General features: G+C 40.7%; 1 protein-coding gene across 2 annotated transcripts in view; it reads left to right on the plus strand.

Annotated features, from left to right (window-relative positions):
- RBPJ (recombination signal binding protein for immunoglobulin kappa J region) overlaps window positions 1-19128 on the plus strand; it is a 141778-nt gene that overhangs the window by 80132 nt on the left and 42518 nt on the right. The window contains exon 1 of one of the 2 annotated variants that reach the window (XM_079305910.1): window positions 3224-3384. The exons of the other annotated variant lie outside the window; for it this stretch is intronic. Within the exon in view, the coding sequence (XP_079162036.1) occupies window positions 3365-3384 (20 nt within the window). The 5' untranslated portion in view covers window positions 3224-3364. Of the gene's footprint in view, window positions 1-3223; window positions 3385-19128 lie in introns of those variants that run through there. 2 annotated transcript variants of the gene reach the window in all.

Here is a 19128-nt window from a genome sequence, read left to right on the forward strand (position 1 = left end):
AGATCTAAGAGATGCTCTGTGGGCAACTGTTTATTTGCTTTCCTAGACATGTGGTTGAACCACACTGTACATCCTGTGCTCATGAAATTCCAGCAGGGTTGTATCACAGTGCCTACCACTAGAATGTGTGATTTACACCACCTACAAACTGCAACATCTCAAGATAAACCTGCTCGCTATAATGAGGATCCAGATAACTGCAGTTCTGACTACCTAGAATGCTTTTTAAGGTCAGTGAATTTTAAAATAGCTGGGATTTTACAGGACACACTGTGAGATGTTTTTTTGTAAGACATGCTTGATCTGAGACAGTCTCTTGTCCCCTTGTCTCCCACATGCTTGTGCTAAGCACATAAGAAACTTGGGATTGCTTCTACACAAAAGTGTGCAGGTCTTTTGTTTCCTCATCTTTCTCCAAACCAGCGAGGTGGGAAGCAGTTGCCAAATGAGAAGCATATTAATTAGCTAGTGCTGTGCCCAAAGGAATGAGCTTAGGGGAAACCCAGAGCCAAGGCTGAGCTGGAGAAATTTGGTCTGGACTGGTCAAACAAGCTGTTGGAATCTTTGGCCTGGTTATCACAGCTTGCATCCCATGCTCCCTGCTCTTGCTTGCCCTTCTCCTCCAAAGCTGAGCTGCTTGAGCACTGCTCAAGCACGGTACTGCACAGTAGCTCCTGCAGTACCGTTGGTGGCACAAGACTCCAAAAGACCTCCTCCCCACCCACACAGAGGGCCTGACCCCTAACAATTCCATGGGCTCGTGCTAGGCTCCTTGTCTTTCATACTCTTTTCACCCAAAGCAAGACTGAGAGGACAGGAGAACTGAATGGATACCCAAGGTGAAGCTGCTGGGATCCACTAAGCACTGGCCAAGTGGCTCTGTCCACATACACACGTGTTGGGGAATCCAGGCTCGAGGTGGCCCTGTCCCCCAGCTGGCAAGTGAGAGTAAACTGCATCTCCTGCTTTAACAGCCTTCCATTTTCAAAGATGACTAACGATTCTGAGCAGCCAGCTGGAGTAACCTGGCAGAGCACCTGCTTGGAACAGGGGTGGGGCCAACACTTGTGGAAATCACAAAACCCTTCAAAGGCACCTCCAAGCTGTGCTTCTCCAAATTGTTTCTGAAGTGACAGGCCTGATTCAGAACACTTTTGCCAACCTCAGCTGAGCTTAAATCAAAAAGTCAAACTACTGATTTACATACCAGAAGCAAAAATTTAAATGCAAACCTGGTATTTAAATGCTTCTACCTCAGCTCTGAAGTGCTCATATTCACTACAGGCCAGAAAGTGAGATCTAGTTCCCTGAGGTAGTGGATGCTTTCAGTTTCCAATAAAGTCAATAGGAATTGTTCACACTCTATGTGAAATACAAACTTTTAGCAGCAAGAAGAAAATTCAATGTATAAACAATACTAAAAAAACATTTAGTGGCTTATTATCTTTTCTTCCACCAGCTACTCACATCAAGTTCAAGCTATTGTTTTTGATTTGAATAGTATTCCTGGCCTTTTGAACTGAAGATCATTTATAATTTAAAAAAAAACCCAAAAAAACAATGGTTATTTGTTTTATAATGTACTGCTGTCAGTGATGGAAAGGACTACAATGGTTTCTATGATTATTAATTCTTCGAAATAAGATACCTGCTCCAGTATCCAATTAATCTGGTTATTAGTCAAAGCGCCTTCATTGTACACTATTAAAAGAGGCTAGACACTGGAGATTATTGTGTGCTATATTTTTAGATTTTCCAGTTTGATTCAAAACACACTAAAAGAGGGGCCCCATAAAATAACCATCTAGAGACAGTCCATGGCAAACATCCAGAAACTATTCTTAATGGAATGGAGTTAGCATGAGCTGAGATCATTCTTTAGCCTCGGGAGAAAAAAAAAAAAAAAAAAAAAAAAAATGTTTTTAGGAAGAGATTTCCAAAGGGATTATGAGTTGCTCTTTGCAAACAATGTAGAGGATTTCCAGTATGCATTGTGCTTTTGCCGAGAACCGTGCCTATAAGGGAGCCAATCAAAGTCCTCTTGTGCCTAATGAGGAGGGGGAAATCACGACGGGGAAAGTCCCTTAATGACAGGAGACAATAGCTGTTTGTACAATGAGATGTACAGAAAACTTTGTCACCAAGGAATGTCTTAAAACGCAATTTTACTTATCTGAGACATTATTCATTGAATTAACATTAGCAGTGAAGCACGTATGAGGGCGGGAAATCTTAAATCTTATTCATGGGATTACTGAAATGTTTTTTTTTTTTTTTTCCATAATTTGAAAGACAGCAGAAATACAGAGCTAAAGAATAAAAATGTGGGCTTTGGACTCTCAGCAATCTTTAATCAATGTAGCATTTGTCCCGAAGTTAGACTGACATGTTACACTAAGCACACAGAGAAAGTTGAACAGACAGAGCTCGTGATGTAGAAGGATTAGTTTTCAAATTTGGTCTCCTAAAGGACAGTCAGACCCGCAGCCCGAAGGGGTAACGCTGTGAAGCGGATCCAGAATTGCGGTCTCTGTTCTTGCCGCACGCACAGGCACAGCCGGCACCGGGGCCGCAGGTACCACACCGCGCCTGGGGCTCTGCCAGACTACACCGCTTCTGTTTGCTAAACAAACGCATCTTACGCACTTCAGCTGCAAATCAAAACAGCATTGTGAAACCGGGCGCTTAATATAAAACCGACTTCTAAAAAAAACATGAAGCTAACAATTCCGTGTAAGGAACCTAATAGGTCTTCCTAGGGGCTTCAAATCGCAGCCTCCTGCTCTTGTTATTCCCCGTTTGACAAAGAGTTCTTCCCGCCGGTCGCACTTGCCAGCCCCGCGCCAATGGCCCCTCAGCGCCTCCGGGCCGCGCACGTGCCGGGCCCGCGGGCAGCACGAGGCGCGCGGCCCCACGCGCGCTTCCCGCGGGGGTGGCGGGAGGAGGCGGCGGGGCCGTGGGCCGATCTCCGCGCGCTAGCGGCGGCCCCGCCCCGTCCCGCCCCCCCCGCCCTCCGCTTCCCGAATGGTTCCTCCCTCCCCCTCCGCCCCTCCTCGCGCCGGCGGGGGCGAGACGCGAGAGCGGGCAGAGGGAATCCCTCGGCTTCCCCTGAGCGCGCTCCGCTCTCGCGAGACTTGCGCCGCTCTCCGCATGCCGGCTGGCAGCAGGCTCTCGCGAGAGCGGCGCGGTTCCCACGCCCGGGCTGTTGTGTCTGAAGGGAGAAGCCCGGGCGCTGAGTGGGCGGTGCGCACCGCCCCCCCCTCCCGCCCCGCGCGTGTCTCGCGGGCCCGCGCACGCGCGCTCTGGGCCGCGGGGAGGGGGGCGCTCTCGCGAGAGTAGGAGTTTTGGCGAGAGTTTGTGGAAGATGGCGCCTGTTGTGACAGGGTGAGTGCGGGGCGTTCGCGGCGCCCGCGGGAGCCGCCGCCGCCCGGGGCTGCCTGGGCGAGGCCGCGCCGCGCCCGCCCGCCCGCTCCTCGGCCGCCGCCCGGGGGCACGGGGGGCTGCCCTCCGGACGGCCCGCGGGCGGGCCCTGCGGCGCAAACCTCGCGGGGCTGGGGTCCCGCCGGGTGGGCGCACGGAGGAGGCGCCCCAGGTGCCGGCCCGGCAGCGGCCGCGCTCTCCGGCCGCCCCGCGGCGCGGGGTCCCGCCGGGTCTGGGCGTTGACTTTGCTTTCCTTCTCCCCGGCACGGACACGCCGGTCGGGACTCCGTGCAGGGTCGGTGCGCATCCTGGCCGCTTCAGAGCGGGTCCCGCTCTGAGGGTTCCCAGGGGAGCGGCGGAGCCCAGCGGGGAGGGGACCTGCGGCTGGCACGGGCTGTTCTCTCTTCTCGCACGTCCCGGCTCGTTCCGCCGCAGGCGGGGTCCTGCGGGCTCCCCCGGCCGCGGACCGGGAGCGCTCGGACAAAGGCTTTGCTGCTGTGTTGAAGTTGAGCGCGGTGCCCGGCGCCCCTCGCACGGCGGGCCCGGCCCGGCGCTGTCACTCGGCGGCGGAGCGCTCCCGGTCGCGCCGAGCGCGGGCGGCTCTCCGCCCCTGCTAGCCGGACACCCGTTCCGTCAGGCTGGCCACCGAGGTTCTCTTTCTCTCCTCTCTGCACACCATTCCCAGGGCTTTGTTGAGTTTTAGCTGCCTTCCTTCAGATGCTGCGGTGCAGGGTAGGGTAGCAGCCTCCCTACGCCACCGAGCCACGCTGGATCATAATGAATGGTAGTCTCCATCCCTTTCAACCACACTGGGTAATACTTAATCATGGCTAGCCAGCTGCAGCATGTGTCACTGTAATAAGTGACACCCTCTTAGCCACCTACAGCTGGTGAATAATAACAGATCCAGATACTGCTGGTGTACAGTATGCAATCACACCTGCAGTGTTACATTGCACGTTGCCATCCTCGCCACATCTTGATGGCTGCTGCTTATTTTAAGTACCGTATCCTTAATTTTGGACTACACTGAGCACATGTGACCTCTCTCTATGTGAGGGAAGAGACAGTCAGGAGAAGAACAGGCTGTATACTCCACTTGTTTGTTCCAAATGAAATTTTGTGTCGTTAAAGTACTTCTAGGTCTTTCTAAAACGTGGACCTTATTTTAAGATTTCACAGTGTGTCTGTGTTCTTCTGTCTTCCCTGTGGGATTACATTGTCTACAGCATTGGTTCAGTGGTTAGAGAGCAACAGCCTGCTTGGGGGTGGGGTGGAGTTGGTTGATGCTTTTGTTCTCGTGGAGAAGGTAGCATTATGGTATTTTGTTGTTTTGTTTGGCTACAGTAGTGTTTCCGATTCCTCACTCTTGTTTGTCAAAAAATAAATCGAAGCTTTCACTATATTTCTCTCCTGATGCATGTTGTGGCTGATATACAATTTCCCAATTAAATGTTCTTTAGAGGAGCTAATCTTGTTTGTTATGATTCTTGGAGTGTACTATTTTAGAGGTTGGACTTGAAAGAAGGGAACAAATTCTTTTAAAGTTTGCTATAACTATTAGCCTGTGCTCTAGTTAGCAATTAAGTTTTTCCACGTTTCTGTTAGTTTACTCATCCGACTATTTGGGCTTCATTTCCTTTTGTTTATTGATTATTACAGGATTGTCAGAAGTGTTGTCATGTTTGTGACATTAGTTTTATCCTTTTCAGGTGTTTGTTAAAATGTTGACAAAACAACTGTGGATTGTTTTAAAAACAGTGATCAGATAATCAGAACAGTAGAAAAAAATAGCATTTTAATGAGAATGAAAAAACTGTATGTAGTTTAAGATTGTAATGTTACATTCATTGTGTAAACCTATGTGCTGGTTTTGCATTAATTGGCATTTAGAAAAAGTCAAACAATTCTCTGGGAAAGCAATTTATTTTCTTACTGTTAAATAATTTCAGTGTAGGTAAAATGAATTATGCTAACTTTTGTTAATGTTGTAGTTATTATTGCATGAAGGAGCCTGATTTTGTTTTAATGTATTTTGTTGTTAAATGACCTGCTTTTAGAGTGTGGCTCTGTTTCTGATTTGTCTCTGTGTATAAAGATTAAAAATTGATGATTCTCCAGTTAGCTGATTTTTTTTTTTTTTCAAAATAGTTAGTATAAGGAGTTTTCTTTCTGGGCTGTTCTGTAAAAACTTACTTGGACGGGAAAAAAAAGTGTTTATAATTAAAAAAACAATAACTGGAGAATGTAATATGCAGATCTTGCATTGGGTTTGAATGGGCATCACATGGGTACTGAAACTTTGAGGTAAAGCTTATGGCTCTTTTGCAGTCAATGAATGAAAAAGGTTTTTATTTTCCTGTGAAAAGTGTATGGCTGAGGTTAAGTTATGGTGCATAGGTTTATGCAGTGTTGGAATGGAGTAGTAGGAATTGACTGCAGCAGTTTTGGGGGGCAGTCAGAGTATGTTACCACTTTGTTGTCTGCAGCATGTGCCACACTCGTGCTGCTGCCTCACAAGGAGTTTTTTGATTAAGCTTGCTCATACATACAGTGTGACAAGCCAAACTGCACAGTGTCAGACAAGTAACTTAAAATGAATTACTATTCACAACTCTTATTTAAAATAAGTGGATAATTTATGGCTGGGATTATAGGATAGTTTTTTTGGGGTTTTGTGGTGTATTTTTGGTTTTGGTTGTGAACAATTTAGGAAAATGTCACTTTAAGATGACAAAATTAATGAAAATGCTTCTTAAATTACAGTTTGAGTGCAAATCACTTGTTTTTAAATAATGGTTGATACTGCAAAAATACCTGTAGGCATCTGTTAGCTTGAAAATTGCTCTACTAGGTCTAATAAAGCCATATGACAGGGAAAATCTCTAGTGCTGTGAACTTAATTTTGTAACTTTACAGTGACATAAAGTATGGAATGGTGTCTTCTTAGTAGCCTGGGACAACTGATCTTTAAAATACTAGAAACCAACTTAGAAATAACAGATTGAAATGATAAATAGTAGGCATTGTCTTGACCACTTGATTACCAGTTAAAACCTCTGTAACAGCAGTATACAATATGGCATTTGGATTATTTTTCAAACAGGTTAAAAAGCCTTGAAAAAGACAAAAATATTTTGAGTAGGCTTTTGTTGGTATGATGCTGGTTTTCCTTAGGCACTGTGCAGTAGAAAACTGTTTTAGTCACATTTCTAAGTAACAAGCCATTGAATTACTCATCCTGGAGTTCAGTGCTTATGAGGGGTTTCCTGACCCAGAATGTTTAATGATTTAAGGTTAAATGAAGATTCATGAGATCTTTGATGACACAGGAGAATATTTGGCATCAATGCTGTGAATTTTAGTGTAATAGTGTAGATGTGACAGCCGTCTGATATTTTGTTTCTTTGTTTTTAATGAGAAATATGAAAAAAAACTTGTAGGAGGTTTTTGAAAGAGGGTGCTGTTTCATGAAACTCTCCCAACCACAAGGGCAAGGGAAAAGAAGTTCAAAGGTGAAAATATAGCAGTTTATCAGAACTTTAACCTCATCTACATCCTGATTAGTAATTTTAGAATGAGGACCTTGACCAGTGAGGGTCTTGAGGTAGAGAGTGAATGCTGCTCAAGAAGTGAGACGAGAAAGGACTTGTGTGATCTGACCATAGGCTGAAAAAAGCTATCAAGAGGGGAGAGTTCATAAGGGTCAGTTCTAGGTCTTGAAAGATGAAGATTGCTTCACTATTGTAGGTGTGTACTTCTGTGGGCACAAAATAAAATGTCAGCTACTATATCTTAGTGATGTGATGGGCGTTGCTGGGATCTCAACAGCAGCTTATTTCTAGGACCTATAGAGAACCTTAATTTGAGGGTTAATGCTGAAGTTCAGTTCAGGACTTGCAGCAGTGGAAAGGAGATTGTAGTGATGGTGGAATGAGTAAGACCTGTGTGTTGTCTGTGCCGAGACTGAGCATGCAGTGAGGCATCAGTATGGGGAAGGAGAGACTCAAGCTGGGGAGTTGACTTGGACAAGCACAGGAGATAGGGGTAGAAAGAACATTCCTGATTGATGGCAGGGTATTCATAGTTGAATTTGAATCCTGGCCCTGGATAAAATAGCAAATGGAAAGGGACGCAAGACGAAAAGCCTGTGAAGTGATTCATAAAATAATACAAGTGAGTGAGGAGGCTCCTTCAGGAGGACACACTGAAATAACAGAATGATAAGGGATGAGTCATGAGAGCAGCACCACCAAGGGAAGGAGTGATAGTTATTTCTGGAAAGGAAGCATTGCTGGTAGTTTTGGGGGATTGACAGGTCTAGGAAGATAACAATTGCATATTGATTCTGAGCCTCATCTTAGGGTTAGGCTTCAAGAGATGTTAGAATGGTTTCAGTGAAGCTTAAGGAGTGGAAACAGGATGGTGTAGACTATAGGACAAGAATTCATGGTTGTGTTCTTCAGGCTACAGTTTTTACTGTCACTGAAGTTTTAAACAGGGCTTATTAAGATTTAAGTAGTAACCTAACTGTGGCTATTGTATTGTGTATATGCACCTGATGAGTGTTAAAGATTGGGAAAAACTCGTTTACAATCAAATGAGTAGATGGTTTCGTGTGACTAACATTTAAATTGTTATCAAGGAGCATGAGATGTCTTAAGTCAGACTATTGGGAAATCCTTGTGAGCACTATATTCTTGAAGGAGTCTTCTGAAATGCTGGCAAATAGTCTTTTAACCTTCTGTACTTTCACTAGAGGCAATTTTGTGAAGTTAAGGTCTTAATTTGGATTTTATTTGCCTTTATTCATTGTATTAAGTAGCTCTTTGTTGTTTGACTTATTCTGGTTGATACAGAGCACAAAGAAATTCTGAAAATAATCTTTCTGTAGTTTGATTTCTCCAGAAATAATCTGTAGACTGTTGTATTTGGCATAGTATGTGTGCACTTGTTACAGCCAATTTAAAGGCAATATGATTTGCTGTATCTCTTTGCAAAAATAGTTCTCTTTTAAGTATGGTTCCATATTATGAATTGCATAATGATCCTGAGTTTGTGAATGAGAGTGAGTTTTCTTCCTCTGACTTGTTAATTTCTATTTTGCAGTAATAATTTATTTTAGGACTATTTTTCATTATTTTGAACTCCAATTTCTGTGTTTAAAAATACTGACAAAAGAAGGGCGAGTAGCCTGTAGGTGTGCATAAAGTCTTCTTAAAAGACTTGTGGTGCCTTCACAGGTGAAGATTTTGAAGAAAAGTTGTAGAGTTACAAATTCATTGTTGGTGAATTAAGGTGAAATATTCTGTGCTATGTTTGACTTTACATAAACTTGAAAAGATAGGTTGTCATTTGAATTTGTAGAATACATATTTAATACAAACAAGTATTCTGTCTTATGCAATTCATTGGGATCTCTCTTGGGATGAAGAATGAAGTTTATGCACAGTAGTAGTTTGACATTTGGACAGCAGATCATGTTGGCAGAATTCTGAAGTTTCAGAACATCAGTTTTCTGTATTTTCTGTGTTTGTAATACTTGCAACTTTAAATTCTTTTGGTGTTAATTGCAAGCACATTATTAACTGCACTGTATGGCACTAATGTGCTGAAATACTGCCTCCCAAGAGCATTTCACAGGGAAGGTGTGTTTTAAGTGTTGTTTTTTTGGTTTTGTTTTTTTTTTTAATGCGTTACTCCAATGTTTCTAAAACTTGAGCAGTTGTGTATGCTGACTTTTATAGAATTATGTATTTTCTTCTTTTGTGTTTAGGTGAAAAAGAGAAAAATATAAATGCCATGAAGCTGTATTTTCAGATGAACTTTTAATTCTGCTGACAGAAGTGGATATGCCTTCTAAGTCTATAGTATTTCCAGGCAGTTTTATAATTATAAATTATATTCTTGATCTCAGTGAACTTCCATTATTTTTACGTGGAAATGTTTATGGCATTATAATGTTATATACTTCATCCTTACCTTACACATAATTGCATTAATTAACAATTAAGATGATATGAGGTAAGGAAATAATATAGAATTATGGTTATCTTTTGTAATGTAAACATTCAAAAAAGAAAATAGCCAATACACTTCTTTTAAAGAGGAAATTATTAATAGAAGCAGTTTTCATATCCTTACTCTTACTGATTCTTGGAAAAGTAAGGGCTAAACTTAGAGTTTCTCATTTCCTTGGGTTCTACTTAATGTGGTGTTCTTTACTCATAATTTGTGCATGTATTTTGTGGTTGCTGCCTTGTACAAAAAAAGTTAAGCAGCCTTTACAACCTGAAGAAGCTCTTTTGTCACCTTTGCTATGTCACATTACAGCCATTTTTCAAAGCCTACTCATACTGTTTAAAATAATTTAATTTTCTGAAGAATACTTTATGCTCTTTAACTGCACTTGAGTTATCCAGATGGTGACATATGGCCATGTATCTTCTTGCTTTTATGCTTGTAAATGCATAAACTACATATTTATGGTGGTAAATTTCTTTACCAAGAAAGAAGAGGATGTAAGGGTTTCAGTATGTACAGTATGAGAAGTCTCTGGATTAAGATTGATGATTTAATAATAGACAGAGACTATTATTATATATATAATATATTCTAATATTGTATATGTATTTAAATTTAAATTTTAAAATGTAAAATAAAGAGAGATGGGAAGATAAACTCTGGCTTTTTTAGTATTTTTATTTTTTTAAAAAGCTTGACTGATTTGTCAAATTTTAATATAAGATATAATTGTTATCATGTTTTACTATTTGATAAGATTGTTTAATGAATGACATACTGCTGGGACATGATTTGTTCTCTAAAGCAGTGTGGACACTTCAGTCAACATAGCACATATCTTCAGGAAGCTTGTGAGGCTCTTTTGTGAACACATCTTTTTATGTAGATAAGTCTTGAAACATGTTCAATTGAAGTACGTATTTCTGTAGTTGCTTAAACTAAGAGAGGCATTGCAGAGTGATCTTGGCTAGTTAGAGGACTGGGCAATCAGCAGATGTGAAATTTAACAAGGGTGAGTGCCAGGGGTGGGGCAGCTGTGGGTGCAATAGGCTGGGGAATGGGGAGCTGCAGAAAGGATCTGAGGGTCCTGGTCAGTGGGAAGTTGAACAGCAGTGAGCAGTGCCCTGGCAGCCAGGGGGGCTGAGTGTGTCCTGGGGTGCATCAGCACGGTCAGCTGGGCAAGGGAGGGGATTGTCCTACTCTGCTCTGAGCTGGGGCAGCCTCACCTCCAGTGCTGGGAGCAGCTTTGGGTACCACACTCTAAGAAGGATGTAAAGCTCTTAGACAGTGCCCAAAGGAGCACCATGAAAACGATGAAGAGTCTAGAAGGGAAGTCATATGAGGAATAACTGAGATCAATTGTCTTACTCAGTCTGGAGGAGACCTCATCATAGCCTAGAGCTTTCTCTCAGGGGGAGGCAGAGGGGCAGGCACTGATCTCTTCTCTAGTGACCATGAATGGCCTGAATTTGTTCAGGAGAAGTTTAAGTTGGATATTAGGAAAAGATTCCCCAGAGAAGTGGTCACAGCGCCAAGCCTGGCAGAGTTCAAGAAGCATCTGGACAATGCTTTCAAGGCACATGGTGTGAGTCTGGGGTGTCCTGCATAGGGCCAGGAATTGGACTTGATGGTCCTGGTGGGTCCCTTCCAACTCAGGATATTCTATGAGTCTATGATTCTAAAGTTGTTTACGTGATTCACTTGGAAAACATGACCTTACAGTGGCTGTGATTAAGGTATAACTTTTCTTAATTATGTTTCTGTTTAGGGACAAGAGTTTATCTCCATTTTGTTGTACTGCATGACTGGCTTGTATGCGGTGGTGTTTTATCAGTGTATTGAAAATCCAGAACACTTTCTCAAATAAGCAACAAGCTGTATTGGCAACTAATAATTTTTAATTGCTCTGTGTAAGATCACACCTGGTTCTTAATTTAATTGTTCTACTTCTCGTAGGATATATGAAAGGGTATATACTACAATGGATCCTGGTTAGTGTTTTGGTTATTATCTAGTTTCTTATAGTTGTTTGGGTAGAGGAGTGAATACCTAAATTTTTTCCTTTATGGGTACAGGCAAATATAGACATTTTTCTCAATGTGTCAGAAAAAGTGTCTTTCTACTTTTATTTTTGGTAACGTTGCTTGGTCTGTAGGACATTTCATCTGCACTTTGTTTTTTTTCAAAGCCATACTTGCGGCATATTTTTAGTGTGTGGTGTTTTGGGAGATTACCAGGAAAAGTTGGTATCAAAATGAAACTTGATCAGGCTGCCGTGAAACTCGGAATTTTCCAAGCCTGGAAGAGGGAATTGAATTGTGCAAAATACTGGTCCCTAATTTTTGCTGAACTGTAGAAACTACACGGAATAAAAGATACTCTTCAGAAAATATCCTGCTTTCATTTTCCTGGCAGCTCTTATTTTTGCTCTGTAATTTAATTTTGTCTGGGAGCAGTGGCAAAGGATCTTGTAGGCACATTTGCAAGTTGCAAATTGTGCATTAGGAGCTACCAGTATAGCAAATAAGGTTAAAGTTGTTTGCTTAGCAGAAGAATTTGTGAAACCAAGCTTTTATCAGGTATTGATTACTGAGGAGGTTGTCTTGGTAAGGGGTGTTACTGCTTTCACTGGTGGTCTTGCATAAAGGGAGCTTCAAAATTAAGGTCTAGAGTTTTGGAGGTGCTTGTGCACTCTCTGAGTTTACACCATTGTGGAAGAGTTCTAAGGCCAGGCAGAATAAATAATAATTAGCCTTACTCAGTTATTGTTGTTGTTCCAGCCGTCTGCGTAAAAGCTCTTCGTGTCCTGAACATGAAAAAACAAGCACAAAACCCTAGTGACTTGCCAAGGTCAAACAGAGTCTGTGGAGAGGTGGAAATATCTCCTGCCTCTGTTCTTGTGCTTGGTGTAGTTATGGGCTGTTTGCTGGGTTTTGACAGGTGACATCATGTTGTCTGTCCCAGCTGCGGCTGTGAAAGCTGGTCAGGAGAAATCAGACTTCCTTAGGTTTTTCATCTGCATAACAAAAAGGTATGGTAAAGAAGACTTGAGTGACTATTCATCATTAATGTGTTTTGGTTATAGTGAGCGATTTTCAAGTGGACACTAGAGAAATGCTGCTCTTACATAACTGAGGCAGATGTGATGGTTAGGGCACAACCAGTAGATAAATGTGCCATGTAATAAAATGCAGTGATGCTGCAGTGTGCTGTTGCCGTGTCTTTATACTGCGGGAAAAATTACTCTGTATAGTTAACTTATTTTAAAATTGAAAATATTTCACTACTTTCCAAATCTGCCTTCCAGCTCTGGTTTCAGTGGTGAGTGTCAGAATTCAGAAAAGAAAAGGCTTTGGTGAAAGACTGCTGTTATTCTGCATGTATGTGCTTCTTTTCATGCTTAGTTTTGTAGTAGATATACAGTGACAACTAATCAAATCATTAATAATGTAATATCTTCCAGAAGTTATCAGGATATATTAAAACTATTTTGGACATGTCTTTTTGTCCAAGTATTCTTCTGGCTAAATGATTTTCTTCTGTTGTTCAATACTTCCTTTTCAGCATTCATTGAGTCCTGGGGTGGTGTTGGTTTAGTGTAGTTTGTTGGAAGGTTTGGTTTGGTTTTTGGTTAATTGATTGAGATTTTGCTTGTGTGTGGGATTTTTGTTTTTTAAATTTTCCTTTGCATTCCAGGTTTGTTTGTTTTCTTTTCGTGTACTATTGCATGGTTGATGTTGCTTTTCTTATGTGTGCATTACAAATCTCTCACTAGTAAGTCACAGAAAGCAGTTAATCAAAATAAGTATTTGGGATTAGGCTTCCTCTTTGAAAGAGGCTTGTATGTATTGTGACAAACTGTTTTAGTCAGTACAGATACCGAGATGGAATTCTGATCATGATAAAAAAAGTTCAAGATATCTTTGTGTAAGTACTAAATTTACAGGAGTGCCCTTCTCTGTTAATTGTTTTGCTGTTCATTGTGGAGGTAATGTGTCTCTTAGTTTGCCTCTAAGAGTGATATAAGAATGTGTTAAGTAGGAAGAAAAAAAAACCAGGCAGTTCTCTAGAGCTGAAGCTCTAGGAGTTTTTTGCTCTAGGAGTTTTTTGCTCTTGGAGTTACCTGAAGCAGAAAGGCATGAAAACCTATTCTGATAATCTATTTTAATTAATAATATAGATGTTAGCCAGGCTCATGTTCAGTTTTGATAATACAGTAAATAAGATTAGTGTTCCCAGTGCTTACGTTTAGATAGCAGCACTCTCAGAATACCAAGAACTGTGTTAAAACAAATGTGAGAACTGTGCCAAAACAAACATCAGAACTTTCTGCATTTTTTTTCCCTTTGCAATGGGCAAAATACCTGTATTTCACAAGAGTTAACAGGCAAAACAAAGGAGTCGTTATGAAACAATGTTTAAAAAAGGTTTTACTGGGTTTTACTCCCAATCTCCTTGTTGAAGTGATAAATCATACTTCATATGGTAGCAAAGGAAAAGTAGACCAGGCCTTTAAAGTAATTTGTGATTGGTCAAGACTACTAGAAAGTATAGGGCAACTCTTTTTACTGGATCCCTTGTGCTGTAAGTGTAGTAATCATTCTTTTTGACCAGCTGCATCTGCATGTAGCTTTTGAGACTGCAGTAAACAAAAGGTGACCTCAGAAGATACCCTGGAGGTGCCTCTCAAGACAGTTTGAAGCCAGTGCTTATGTGGGTGTTCCTTGAACAGGGTGTTCCTGAATTTCCATATGGAAATAAAATATCGAAGAAAAGCTCTGGGCCTATCTGTGGTTTTTCCAGTGTTTCTGGGTTTCACGTTTTTTTCTGGAAAAATTCTTAACTTTTTTTTGATTGTTAAATACTTAGTAAATAATTAGAAAAACTGAACTGACCTTACTGCCTTAATGTCCTACCATATTGCTGATGGCACTTAGAGTTAGCAGTAGACTGGTTAGACTCGTCAGTTTGCATAGTCATGAAAGTAGTATTGCATCAGGTTAAATTTAAAAGTTTATCTTTTTCAGTTGCACTAGTTAGTTCTCTAAAAAAACCAAACCAAAACCAACAGATCTATGTTTGCCAGAAGGTATCAGACAGTTATGAGTATTTTATCTGTAGAGATAAGAGACTTCTTCACTCACTGAAAGTTTTTGTCTGTCCTTAGCATTCAAATTGTGAATATCATTGTTGGAAGTACTCAGCAGATTTTACTGGTGGCACTTCTGGTATTTTCTTTGTTCAGTGTTCTTGTACCTAGTGGCCCTGATTGTAGAAGAGCTTTTTCAGTAATGATACTATGTTTTTTAAGATGAAAAATACTTTTCTGCCATCGTACAAATCGCATTCCTAAATAATACTTTCTCTTTTTTTTTTGTTTTGGAATTAGTTGAAAAACATATATAGCCACTGCTTGACATTCCTTTCCTCTGATTCCAGTTTATATCTGGTCAATTCTGCTTCTTCTTGTTACATATAAAGCATACTGAAATAGCATAGGATATTGTATTTTGCTTAGTCCTTTTCAATTGTGTTCTCTCCTGAATTTTATGAGCAGCTCTCAATTAGTTTTGCTTCTGGATCTCCTTTTATTTTTCCCCTCTTTAATTATTTTCAATGGAGTAGTACACCAGAGTACTTTCCCTGTTTAGTTTTTTTTTTCTGTGAAGCTTCTGTGTAAGCCCTATTCTCTTTGTTCCTTTGCAGTCCATGTTAACTTATGTTTGTCCAGATCAGTACTTTCAGATTACTTCCTAACACTGTTGTTCCCTTTTTCCTCTAAATTTTGCTGTTGCTAGCCCTAAGGCTTATGGTGTACTTAGAGCATCACCACAGCCATTATCTGCAGAGCAAGGAAGTCACTGTTGCTACTCAGCTGGTGTGGTAATCTCACAACTCTGTTTTAAATCAAGTCCAAACCCTATTCCTTACTTTCAGGAACTCGAAACTTCACTTTGTCAGTGTCTTGGATCATGAGAGGGTGTGTCTAATAAGCATTTGTATACGACTCGTCTCCCCCCCTTAAGAACTGATGAGGATTGGAGGGAAAATAAAATCTAAAGAATTCAAGAACCTGAGATATCTCCTCATGTAACAGAAGACTAAACATTGATACAGAGAGAGAACTGCAAATCTTAAGTTATACTGATAAAGGCGGAGAAAAATTCGGTGTTACTATTGTGAAGGCAAGAAATATATTTTGGAGTTTTACTTTTTGCTTTTACCACCCTTCTTTCTTTTGAAATGATTCAACCCTCTTCATACTGCTTTTTTATCCTTTTGCTACTCCAAAGAGAATGGATAAAATAGAACTTTAAATGAATACAGGCTGCATTCTGTTGCTAGTGGCTTTGTAGAGTGTATATTGAAAACTGTGAAGAAGCAGCACACTTTGTTCTTACTAACATGGTGTATTTCTAAAGCAGCAAAACAGGGAGAAAAGATTGTTTTTGAAGTGATGAAAGCAAACAAAGTAAAGCTGAGACCAGATTAAATTCTGTAAATAAGCATTGCCCAAAAAGTGACAGGGGTGTCTGTATATGTAGATACACTTAAAAGTGATTGTTACATGGCTTTAATATACAGCTTGGATTTATATTTGCTATGCACACAGTTTCTTCTAACATAAGATGAGTTAAAAGAGCATGTGTGGTGTTCTGCATGAAATTGTAACTTTTCTTTTTGCCTAGTTCAGTGGTTGAATGCAAGCATCTGACTTGCTTTTCAATATCTTATCAGAATCCTAGAGAAATGGTATCATACTGGGGTGTCTTAATATGGGTTAAAAATTAACAATTTGATTGAGATAGTTCTCTCTTACACTTTTTGTTCTCATTATAGAAGATATCTTTATTAATGATACACGTTCTGATCTTGTCTGTTCTTGCTTCAAAAAAGAAATGTATTTGAAAGCTTACTATACAGATACTCTAGAAGTAGTTGTGTAACAATGGTGCACTTTTTCTTCCAACAGTGAGCCTCAGTTTACTTTTGCTGGTTAAACAGCTCATGTAAGTCTTTGTCTAAAACATTTTCCCCACTTCATTTTGGAACAACATTTAGTCAAACAGGCATATCCTTTGAATATCAGAATTAAATAATTGTTCCAGCCAGTGAGGCTAATGTGTGCAACCTTGCTCCTTTGGTTAAAGGTTTTTTCCTTTGGTGAAAGAATCTTCAAACTATCTGTGTTGCAGCACTGATCTGTAGTTGGAGAAACAGGAAGCAAACACTTAAGCATTGTCCCAAATTGCCATTGCTCTTTCAGTCTGGGGCGTCTTCCTTTTTTTTTAGCTGCTTTCTTAATTTCTTTCTTGGAAGCCAAAAGTAGCTTCATGCAGTTTTCTTAAGAGTTGAGTCATTTATCAGCTTCTCCTTTGCCAAATAATCTGTAATGGAATCCACTACATTTTCTCTGCCTGAGGCTGTTTATTGCATTGTCCACTTGCTTTTGACTTGGCTGTCTCAGTCCTTCTGATTGCTTATTCTGTCTGTTTTCTTCAGTGTTGTAGTTAATTGTAGCTGTTAGAAACATCTTGAGGACTCTAAGTTCAAAGTGCCCTAGGTCTTGGCACAGTGTCCGTCCTGTAAGTAACCTGTATTCACCTGTCACTCAAGCTGCTTGCAGTCTGTTGGGTGGCATGCAGGTCCAGGGAGCCCTTTTAATAGGGCTCTAGTTTGCCTTAAAGAGTGGATTCTGGTTTTCATTATAAAACCAGCAGGATAACTGGAACTCTCTATGTTCCTTATGTTTTGGGAAGAATGGTGTGCTGAATATTGAGTATACTTGGGGTTTGTCCCAAGGTGTGCTGTCGTGGCCAACCAGATCTTATAACTAGCAGAAGGATCATAGTTAAAAAGCTGTTGGGTGCCTGTCATGGCATTGTTTGTGCAGTTAATCAAGATTTATTTCCTGAAGGGGATTGTGCTTTGTAGTTGCCAGTCTCTTGGGGAAAACTGGAAAATCGTTTCCTTTTTAAAAAAACACAGAAAGCTCACTCGATGCAGATAACTCCATAGCACCACTCCTTTGCTTGTCTCCCCTCCTCCCAAAAAATTACTGGTAGAGATTTGTCATGCTTTCCCTTAAAGTTTGTGATTGATTTTACTAAGAAGCATTTGCATTATCATGCCACCCTTGACAGCTGGTTTTAGCTTCAGACAGCAGTGGCATTCTGCCGCAGCACTTTGGTCAGCGGTGAGCATCTGTGGCTGCTGAGCTGTGTGATTTGCAGGTTTTTCCAGTGTCATACCATTGTGAACCTGGATTTACTGATCTATTAAAACTAAATTTTAATTTTGACATGGGACAACTCTTTGAGGCTGATCATATTGATGATGTGGAGTTGGCTTGGGATTTCATTGCACTGAACTGAAAACAGTCACAGACAGGAGAATGTTCAGGGGAGGTACCATTTAGGCTTGTATGGTTCTTACTCTTCTTCAGCTGTCTGTTAATCCTGCTGCTGGAAACGGAGAAATGGGTTGCTGGAGCCTTGGCCCATGCATCCATTAGCAGCGGGAGCAGAAGACCTTGCACACCTCAGTGGATTTTCTTAACTCTGTCCTTCCTCGTCTTTGCCTCCTTTCATAATAGCAAAAGGGAATGGAAAAGAATGGATAGATGCTGGTCTGGGGCTGGGGAATGAACAGAATGAATACTCTGAAGGTAGATATGTATGTGTGTGTGGAGTCAGTTCTCTTGAATTTTCTACTGCTGCAAAGACATTGAAGAAATTGTGGAGATGGGAAAAGTATATTTTGCTATCTCAGTGTTAAAGTTTTTGTCTGATTCTTTACGTTTTTGTTTATTGAGGTACGGAAACATTGAGTGGCTTCTCAGTTTTACACATGTTCTTTTATTTAGCTGTAGGGAAGTTGTTATTTCTCCCCCCCAAGGGAGTTTCCTTTGTGTATGTAAAAATAAAAAACAGAACTGAAAAATACCTCAGGCTTCCAAACCTGTCGCTCACGTTTCACTTCTCCCACTATCTTTCTTGTTGTACAAGTAGTCCAGCAGTCCTTCACCTGCCCCATAGCAATGCCATCTATCTAAAAAGCTAGACACTGTCATAGCAAATATGGTAGCTAACTTGGCACACCAAATTATTACAACAACCTGTGAACCACTGGGGAAATAAAAAAAATTGCACAGTGCTACACTTTTCTGGTGTTTATCTTTAACTCGCCAGAATGTTTTATTAGACTTTTTTAGGGTAGTAAATGTAACAACTTTGATACCTGTTCCAAGAGGTTTATAGTTATAAATAAATTCATTATGCAACTCATGGGCTTTTTTTGTTTAAAAATCCACTTAAGGCAGGAAATTGTGTGTAACACAGCAGTTAAGTTGCATTTCATAATGTGTTACTGTCACTAGAAATTCAGGACATTCTCTGTTTACAGTCTGACTATAGAGTAAATGGTTTCTCTATTTCTTATGCCTAGGTGAGCAGTGTATAGATAACATACTGTATTCAGTATGAATGCTGTCTTCGCAGTATTTGGTCTTTCCAACATTCCTATAAGATAATTTATGTGTTTTAGAACTTATATTCTGAATTTTCTTGGTTTGTTTAGGCTGCATTTTGTGTATGTTCTCTTGTTATGTAACAGGTTTGTGGGTTTTTAGCCTCTTAAGTTGTTCTATAAATGATAGGACTAAAGAACTTCTGTATCCTGTAC

Source organism: Erithacus rubecula (assembly GCF_903797595.1).
Source record: "Erithacus rubecula genome assembly, chromosome: 5".
NCBI classification, from domain to species: Eukaryota; Metazoa; Chordata; class Aves; order Passeriformes; family Muscicapidae; genus Erithacus; species Erithacus rubecula.